This window comes from Lepidothrix coronata, unplaced genomic scaffold (genome assembly GCF_001604755.1).
Source record: "Lepidothrix coronata isolate B3197 unplaced genomic scaffold, Lepidothrix_coronata-1.0 Scaffold0, whole genome shotgun sequence".
NCBI lineage: Eukaryota > Metazoa > Chordata > Aves > Passeriformes > Pipridae > Lepidothrix > Lepidothrix coronata.
In genome coordinates this window covers 7,547,085-7,557,401 of record NW_016690180.1, presented here as the reverse complement: position 1 = coordinate 7,557,401, position 10,317 = coordinate 7,547,085, and the positions used below count along the sequence as shown (strand labels likewise).

At 38.9% G+C, this 10,317-nt stretch overlaps 1 protein-coding gene across 17 annotated transcripts in view; it reads right to left on the bottom strand.

Annotated features, from left to right (window-relative positions):
* FRYL (FRY like transcription coactivator) overlaps window positions 1-10,317 on the bottom strand; it is a 161,167-nt gene that overhangs the window by 114,481 nt on the left and 36,369 nt on the right. The window contains exon 1 of one of the 17 annotated variants that reach the window (XM_017830412.1): window positions 5,603-5,688. The exons of the other annotated variants lie outside the window; for them this stretch is intronic. Within the exon in view, the coding sequence (XP_017685901.1) occupies window positions 5,603-5,678 (76 nt within the window). The 5' untranslated portion in view covers window positions 5,679-5,688. Of the gene's footprint in view, window positions 1-5,602; window positions 5,689-10,317 lie in introns of those variants that run through there. 17 annotated transcript variants of the gene reach the window in all.

The window sequence follows — 10,317 nt, the reverse complement described above, 5'->3', positions numbered from 1 at the left end:
ATACCACCTCAGTCATACAGAAGAAAAATGAGCAAATATAAAGGAGGCTTCTATGCAATCTACATTAGAGCAAGACTCGATCCAGCTGAGTTGAGACATCCATACATGCCCAGGAAAAGAGGCAGTCAGCCTCTCACTGCTAGGTAGGTGGTCCTGAACAGTCTTTTACACCAGTCTCAACATCCACCCTCCTTCCCTTGAGATGATTCAGTTGGATAATTTCACAACAAAAGAAAATTTGCCACCTTCCCAAGAAAATTTCTGCTGAAGCAATAACCCAAAACAGCTCACTAAAAGGATGAGACAAGTACCACCATCAGCAGCTGAAAAGGTGACAAGGCTGCACGGCTGGGGGCAAAGCCACCACTTCTGGCAAACACAAGGAGCTCAGACATCTTATGAAACTCCCCTCATCTTCACCCTGCTCACCTGACCCACATCTAACGGAGCAGGACTGAAAAAATTTGACAAGTTCAGAACTTTTGCTTCTGTATACCAAGTATGCTTCAGCTTCAGGGTGGTACTTGAGTTTGACTAGCTTAGATGATATACTTATAGCCTTTTGTCTCCTTTCAGTCTACATCCCTTTATAGACCTTGTCACTCCAGCCCTACCCAGAAACAAAAAAGTACGGAAGGGAAAAAAACCACCAAACTATCTTCTCCTTCCATAGCAAATTTTACTACACAGAACGTTACTGGCACTTCATTTAACGGAATATATGCCAACACACCATACATCAGGAATTGCAATAACTCATTATGCGCCTCAAGATGTACTGCACAAGAGGCCATCATTATAAGTCACGTTCATAAACAGAGTCAAATATGGAGGTTACACTCCACAATAAATTGGGTGATGAACTACTGACAAAAAATTGCTTTTCCCATGACAACTGACAGACTGTGGAAAAGCCATCATATGCCCCTCCTATAGCAAACAAATTTGCTGCTCCAGCAGTACAGGGACCTGTAAGTATATTTACTAACAAGAAGTACACTTGGATGCATTTCTTTTAGAAAAGTGGAATTTAGTAGCTTTTTCAAAACTTAACATAAATTTGAACTCATCTTTCATTTAAAAATTTCACTTTTCAATATGTCAAAACAATTTTGAAAGATTTAATCATAAGGAAAAATTGTTACATTCTCTGGAAACAGCCTATCACGTTTCAGCATACAAGGCAACTACTAACATGATTCTTTGAAGTCAAGGTTAGAACTAGGAAAAGTTTCCTGCAAAAAAGACTGAACATTTATGTGGGATGCTTAACATTAGAGGAATAAAGTTAATGCCTTACTTGATATTGTACTCATTTAATTTATTTAATTACTATTACTGTTTAAGAAGGCACAAAAAATCATATCTCATGAAAATAAGATTGCTGTAGATAGCAAAGTAATATTAATTTTTCCACTGGAATTTAAAAAAAAGTATGAAAGTTCTCTAGAGCACTGACATGATTAACTCTTAGCCCAAAGGACAGTCTGGAGGGAAAGAAATCATGTAACATCTCAGACCAGTTTTTTTCCTCAGGTTTCATTTTTCTTTGCAGTTTAACAGTTGCTGAGAAAACAAGCTGAAATTTATCATACAATAATTTTTTCTAAAATATTAACAAATTGTGCTTTTATCACTTTTAAAAAGTATAATACACAAGCAAATTACAACAAAAGCAGCAAATCTGTGCTTTTGCTAAAAAGCCATGCACACCTCCATATATACTTCAGCTCACTCTATCTCCTCCCAGAGAATAAGACTGTCAAGGAAACATTTGTTCCACAATTCTTCATATGGTCCTTTTTCATATACATTCCTATCATGGCACTGTAATGTGATCTCACCTTTCTTATTTAAATTATAGCTTCATTGCTGTCATAAAACAAAAAGTCACGGGATAAAAATGAATCCATTACAGCTATTTTGTTAAATACTGCACTATCAGAGCAGAACCTCTCTTGAGAGCCAAGAATTCATTTTTGGTTGGTAAAGGAGGAAGTAATCTTCAGTCAGACTAATCCTATGGGAAGATAAGGGAGTATTCAACTTCAAGAGCTTTTTTTCATTCACAGAAAGAATGATTCAGAAGTATCTGCCAGGCAGCTCCCCAGTTTTCACATGCTTGTCAGCACCTGGCAGCCACAGCTCCAATAATTCACTTGTTTTTAAAGTTGCTCCATTTCTTTCTGATTTTATAACACAGTTTCAAAACCAACTGCTGTACAGGCAGATGCAGCTCGCTTTCCTGGCAGGACTTTGTTCCCAGGCTCAGAAGTAAAAGTAACCTCAAAAATCACTGTCACAACTCTTATCAAAAGGAGGTCAAGGGCAACGACCTCAGCGTAGCTTTGCCAGGCACGATGCTAAGTGCAGCCCCGTTCTTTTAACCAGCACGAGTTCTTAAAATATATGCATGACTTCTGAATCAAGCTGAGCAAGACGGTACCAAAAATCTCATGAATCACCCCCAAAACTGATTTACCATTTAAGGACAGAGAAGCATCCACAGGACAGGTGTACCCTTCTGTTTAGTCCCTTCTGTTAACCAGACAGAGCACAACTGCAGCACAGCAACAGAAAGTTGCATGTTAGTAATTAGAAAGACAATACATACTATTAAAAAAAATTAAAAAAAAAATCCAGAAATAACTCTTCATTTTCAAACAGGATATGACTATTAATACAGTATATACTGGAAACACATAAGAGCTTTTAATAAAGCAGTAATGGGTTGTACTTGTGTTTACTGGAAGCAGTTGTTCCTATCCAGACTCTAAGTCCCAGAAATACATGCCTAGTTTTCACTAAAAGTTATTTTGTGTCTTACCAAAAGGTTATGTATTACATAATGCTTTCCACTATAAGCAGCACCAAATTTGGTTTTTGAACCCCCATATTGCATTAATAATAGTAATTCTCATGGCATCCAGATCTCCTTAACCTTAAAGAAAGGGGTTTGTAGACAAAATCTGAGAGCTTTCTTACTCTGTTCAATATAAACAATAAAAATATTGAAACTGCAATGGACTGAACAACAGAACCCAAGAACACTGAGATACATTATCACAACTAAGATTCCTTAAATACTATAGAGCCAAGCAACCTAAGGACAAGCCAGTATAAAGCCTCCATTACATCCACAACTTCAGTAAGCAAATAATTCTTAAGCAGGAACATCCTCACTTCGCTGTTGGATTAAAAGAACATTCCTGACTCCATTTAAAAAGAAGTAATGCCTAAAATTGTTGGCACAGAGACAGCATTCTGAAACTAGGCCGTATGAATGTCACTTCATTGTTGTTACTGAAAGAAAAAAGATCAACTACAATAAAACCTTACCCAGCACTGCAACGTTATGCCAGCTTAGCAAGCCCTTAACCAGACCCATGGAGCTTTGCTGTCTTTCTGTTACACACTTAAACACTCTCTGAAGATGTTTATTTTTATGTATATGGAAATGCATGCAAGCATACACACTCCCCTTCTGACATCCTTTAGTATACAAAAATCTTAAGTTATCGTATAAACCATAAAAAGTAGCATTTGCATCTAAAAATTTTATGAAAACACAGCAGAAACTTTTCTCAAGTAATTTCCTAGCATATGAATGTTTCCAGAATTTCCAAACACATCCTTAACATAAATACTGCGTAATTCCTCACTCTGCACACACTGCATCACTTGATTAGAAAATGATTCAGAAAAAAGCAACCAGCTTGCCTGCTCCAGCTCAACTCACTAAGGTATCCCTGTGAATCACAATACTTGGAGCCGGTACAGGGCTGCACAGAGTGGTCTGCTCCTGGCCAGTGTGCACAGCGAGCCATCAGGATGCCACTCTCGCACGCTTACAGAGCAGACATGCACCTATGCCACTATCACAGCAATTTTCACAAATGGAGCGACAATTGTGGAAAAAAGTGAAATAAACCTCAGCTATCTAATCAGTGTGCACAGAAAATCGGTTTGTTGGTAGGTGATCTAAGTACCACTTCCTGATGAAAGAGTCAGGAAGACCTTATTCCATTGTGCTTACATAACAGAGGGCATAAAGGAGAAAACGTAGCATCATGTATAACCTCTTGTCAGACACCCTTTTTGTTATTATTACTCTCTATCTTATTACAGCTGATAATTAGCTAGTCTAGATTCTGCAATTTATCTCCTTATCTATTCAAGAATTATTAATCTAGTTGCAGATAGAATTTATTGTAACTGATTTATCCTATAATTTGATTCAGTTCGGAAACAATATACATGAATGAACTTTAAAGATTTTTCATCATTGTCATAAGACATCTTAACTTCTACTATAAAATATTAGAAAAATCCCTCTGGTTATCTTTACTTCAACAAAAACATTAGAAACCACCAAGCATGATTACAAGGTATAATTTGGAACAGATATAGTTGATTTGCAAGACACAAACTAAACAAAGTAAAAAGTAAAACCTATAAGGATGCCAATTTTGAAATATTCATTGCTTTATCTTATAAGTCTAGAAGTTATTAGTTCAAATCATGAATTACAGCAGGTAGCGCAAAAGCAAATCAGGTCCGAATGAGCTATCAGGACAAACTAAGTAGCTGCATAAACTCCTAGCACTGATTAATACACTGTACAACAACTAACTTGTTATTAATTCCTTCAAACAAGACAGAGAGGTGAAACAAACCCTTTTGTATTGGGGTAAAAATCCTAACGCAGGTATTTTTATGAAGTGTTTGGTGAGTGGAAACTGTGCATCCCAGTATACCTCAAGCAGCAATTAATGACACATAAAGCTGAGATACCAGATACCTCTACCTTTTGACCTTTTTCATTTTCAAAAATACAAGACACTTAAGAAATATGAAATACTCAGCTGATGTTCAAATACGTCATCTTTATCACCTCCTGGCGACCTGTCATTAAGTTGCTGTGCTTACGTTAGCACAGCCTGCTACACAGCGCAAGCAGCGCCCGGCCCGAGACCCTGCATTGAAGCATGTGTGAAGGGGTGATCTGAGGACAGACTGGTTGTCTAACCCAAGAGCAGCATCCTTGGTTTGCTGGTTTAATTAAGAAAAGAAATCCTCCTAGAAACTCTAGTTTCAAGCCATTTAGAAGATCAAAGTGGGCACTTCTTGCAGCTTTAATAATAGGTTTGAGGCACAAAAATACTGAGCCCTGTAAAATACACTGTCTAAGGGTGACTGATTTGCTTCAAAGGAGCATTTGGAGCTTGACAGAACTAAGACACAGTGTCAGCATCTGGTAACTCTGCAGAGACGAGCATCTACTTGTCACCTCTCTTGGACAGCAAAGGGTGCAAAGGACTTTATCAGACAGACAACTGCAGCATAAGAAAATAAAAAATAAATATATACATATATAATCTTACACAAGAACTAACAAGCGGATAGTGCACTTTGCTCACCTCTCACCTTGGTATGCCAAATTGCACCAGCACACAGCACTCCTAAAAAGCTGCTTTTTAAAGGGCAATTTTACATAGCAGCATGCAATAGTCACATAAATAAATAAATACATACATATAAACATACATAAAGTAAGATATCTGCTACGCTGCCGTGGTTCGGGGTGCAGCGACATACTTACTGCTGCTGCCGCTCCAGGATTTCAGCAGCGACTTGATACTGATCTCGAAGAAGAGGGAATCCTGCAGGCTGAGCATGGTGCGGGCAGGGCGGAGCGGGGCGCCGGCCGCGCCGCCGCCTCCGCCAGCATCCGCGGGAGGGCCGTGCCGGGCCCGGAGTGACGCAGGGCCCGGGGACGGCGGGCCGGGGGCGGCTCCAGGCGGCACCGACCCCTCCTGGCCCGCCGGGCCCCGCCCCGGGGCCGCCCCCGCCGCAGGGCACCCGCCCCGCCCGCTGCGGGGGCTGCGCGCTCCCGCCCTCAGGCTGTACCCGCGCTCCTCCCGAGGGATGCTACACAGGCAGGGAGAGGGATCTACCCACCCCCGGCAGCCAAACTACTCGACTACTTGCAGTTACGACCAAAAGGGGCTATGAAAAGCTGTTTGTGCTTTACTGAGTTTTAAATAAACTTCCAGAGGATCTGTTAAGATCGTGATGAATTAAATAAACTGCCCAGTGTTGCTCTGCACAGTGCCAAAAGCACAACATGCCTTCTACGCTAGGAGATCAGCAAAATCACAAATGTGAAAACCAGAATCACAGTGGAGGACAGGAAAGCCATAGGTAGTATTCCCAGGGCAGATGTCTGCCAAAGAATCACAGATGATTTAGCTCCAACACCTACAGCCAGTAGCAGATCTGGACATCCCGTCCCTGCAAGTGTTCAAGGCCAGGCTGAACGGAGCATTGAGCAACCTGATCTCGCAAAAGGTGTTCCTACCATTGCAGGGGGTTGGAGCTTAGATGATCTTCAAGGCCCTTTCCAACCCAAACCCTTCTATGATTCTCCTAGCTGTTTGAGGTTGGTTTGTGGGTTTTTTCTTATTTTTAAGGACTTAACACAAATTAAGTCCGATAGTTTACCCTGTTCAGTATCATCTCAAACACCACAATGGAAAGTCTCTAAGGTGTGAAGTGTTTGGATTCCAATGACTGCAATGCAATACTGCCTTAAACAGCATTCAGGTTTTAATGCCACTCTTTCAGGATAAAGTAAGATACCTCGCCAATAGCCTTTGCCCACTTCAGCACAGGGTAAAGCAGTTTGAGACAAACCTCCTTCACTCTGCCCACACTACCAGGTACAATCAAAAGGTGGTGGCTCTCTGTCAGCTTGAGGTGGCATATTTACAAAGGTCAAAAACACATCTGAAGGCATTCCAAAATTTTATTGGACAAATCTAAAAGTAGACAAAAGTTTCAGAAATATTTCTACATACTGACAGGAAGCAATGACATGGAGAAAACAATGCTTGTTTCCACAACTGCCACCAAACTACACATATAATGCTATCCTTGGGTCAAATACAGAAATTGAGAGAACTGGATCCTGAGATTACTGTGGCAGTGGCTGCTAACAGTAGACCTTAGGTCTAATGACTGTTAGGTCATTAGGTCTACTTAAACTATAACTTGATCCACACCATATAGATGAACCAAAAAATTAATCATGTGGATCCAAGGCAGACTGATTAAATCTGCTTGAGGGTAATTTTTAAAAAAATCTGGATCATTCAGAACTGACACCCACCCTGTACTAGGAGTAAACAAGGCATGAGGAAGAAATAAGACCTGTACCCTCAGATAAACTCAAATTATCTGAAGTTGTTGAAAAGATTTAGGAACAGTGTACATCAAATACTTTTAAGGTTTGCAGGTTTTTTTGTGGTTTTGGTTTTGTTTGTTTGTGGTTTTTTTCATCTATATCCCCCACCCCAAAAAGACAACATATTTATCACTAATAGGGAGGTAACATAAACCAGCTGATGTCCAGCTAAGAGGTTCTAAATGACAGGTCTAACACGCCACACCAGCAGGACACTGGAGAAAGGGCAGGAGAAGCCCATCACTCTCCTAACTTGGTTCAACCACCAACAGAGCTTCTGTCATTCAGGAGAAGAACAGTTTTATTAAAAGAGAGAGACTGGTAACATCACTCGGTTTTGACAGACTAAAAATAATCCCAATTTCCCCCTGCAAAAAATATTTTTCTATAACAAGATACTAAATTGTTACCTATATCCAAACAGTCCTTTTTTCTTCCCAGACAGGCATCCACACAAAGCAACTCTTTGGGACATTGCATCAAACTTCCTTTCATAAGCCTGTTTCAGGTAATACTGCCCATGTAGTAGGCAGTATTACCTCATATTCCTTTTCATCACTCCTTTATAAATAAATTCAAAGTTGCACTTCAAACATTCCTTTTTCCTCTTATTAAGTAAGATATAACAGAGGTTGTATTTTGTTATGAGTAGGATATAAAGGTCAGATTTTGGAACTGGCTGATGAATTTCACCACTAATTTGAAAGACTGTATTAATTATGGTTGGTCTCTGATTGCTTTTAACACTGGGCTACACAGAGTTCTTCAAAGGAATCGTTGTTAACAGTGTGCATTCCAAAATCATGAGCCAACTCTCTCAGCACCTCAAAAATAATGACTTTTTAAAATACAATTTGGGTTCTTTGTAGTTGTCCTTTTTCCCCCCCTCAGCTTTTATTCTTTAAGTTATTAGCACCAGAAGCTTATTAAAAAACAAATACCCCGGAAACCCCAGGAGATATACTAAAACAACCCCACAGAAATACTAATCTCCATGTTCCACCTTCTGGAGTTAAAACAACTTTCAACAAACAGTGAAGTTGTCAGTATTTCTGTAAAGTAGTGTTTTAAAATCAAATGAATGTTAGGAAATATTTTTCAAAATTTGTATTTATTTATGACATTGAAGTGTTTGGCCAAGCAAGTTACATGGTTTTCTGCCATGACATTTGATATTTTGTAGCACTGTTATTTATTCACACTACCACCTAATGATCACCATTAATTGGGCTTCCTCAAGGATACTAGCAATTAATTTTAAATGCTCTTAGCTCAATAGAGAGTATTAGTCCATTAACAACTTTTAAGAAGTGAGAACTGTATGTACCAAGAGTATAAGGTTTTCCTTCCAAAGATTCAGTAGATGTATTAAAGATCAGGAATATTAGGAGTAAAACTATTTTGAGAAGAATGTTCTTTTAATACTACTTGGATACATATGCTTTCATACATGCATGCACAGACATAACAAGTTTGATTAAATGGACATAATTAATTTAAAAGATTTACAAACAGCTTACACAAAATACTTTCACCAGCACTCCCCTCCCCCCTAAAAAAGGAGAAAACAAGTTATCAGTACAAGTCCATTTAGCAAGTGGAGTAGTCTGTCAGTATCTTAGACCTATCATAGAAGCATCATGGTCATAAACATTATCTTACTGTATAACTGTGCACAAGCCTTCCAACATTTCTTTTTTCTCACAACCCAATTTAAATGCTCTAATAACCAAAGATGACAACTGCCATTTCAGTCTTTTTTGGTTTTATTTTCCTTTGAAACTAGCTAATGAAATAACCTACCAGATACTGGAATAAATAGATTTCAGGATAAACCACAAAGTTTGAAATGTAACTTTTTGTTTTATTTTTAATCAAAACAAGAGAAGTAGAAGCAGGAAAACTATGGATTACAAGCCTCTGAACCTTGCCAAGCATGGAGGAGGCTAGTTCAATGAGAAGAACCCAATAAAACTCAACACGCAGAGTTACAAGATATCATCGTCGTGTATTGCTACAATTGTGTTAGAAAATGTCATCCACAGTATGGATTCTCTTCCAGTTCCTTATTCTCAGAAAGGAAAATGAAACGGAGTTCTGGAAAGTACACTGTGTTTAACATTGAGAGCAACAAGTATGACCACTAAAAATAGCTATCACTTTTGCGTACTTATAAGAGGAGGCTTCCATAAGATTAATATTTTACTATCTTACATAAAATGGGAAAGAAAGCACTTGCATTTAAATATAAGTCAATAGCTTTGATCTGGAGCCAGTTTATGTATGAAAAAAAATCCAAAAAGAAACTCTGGAATTGATGATTTGTGCATACTTTCATTAGCAGACTGGACATTACACAGTTCCCATAAATACATAGTTTACATATGGACCCCAATATCTGCACAGCTTTTGATTCTGGACCAGTTATCAATTTCACTACTAAATGGAGCAGACTACTATAAAGTCTATCTCTTTGATACTGTCTCAAAAATCAAGGTGAGGTATGCATGAATGAGCACACTGGTATCAGTAATCTCTGAACAGAAAGTGGCAAGAATAGGACTGTAGGTGCTGTAAAGCAAAAGTGCTCAATCTGCAGACACAAGGTGTTTGCACTGCACTAAAACAATTAATGCCAGTATCCAGTCCACACTATGCTTTCTGCTCAGATATGAAAAACTATTAGTAAAGAGGATGGCTAGAAGCAAATTGCTCAGGCTGCTTCAGCAATCTCATTCTGCAGAATTCAGGCTGCAAATAGACTGATACATTACAAGATTCATGTATCCTAAGTCCAGTTGCTCCAGGAAGTATTAGACTGTCCATTCATGGTACCATTCATCCATAGCATACTTGACCTGTACAAGCAAAGTCTATTTGCACTTCAACACGTACCTTGTAGATACCTTCAGCACATGTATAGTAAGCCCAGTCACACGAAAGGTAAGATTTGCCCTGAGTGTTTTAAGTAGCTAGAGGATCCAAGCAATATAAGAGATCTGAAACTATCATAGTGTAGATAGCACAGATAACAGAACTCATCTTTATTTGCAGAATTAGGTCTTTAATAA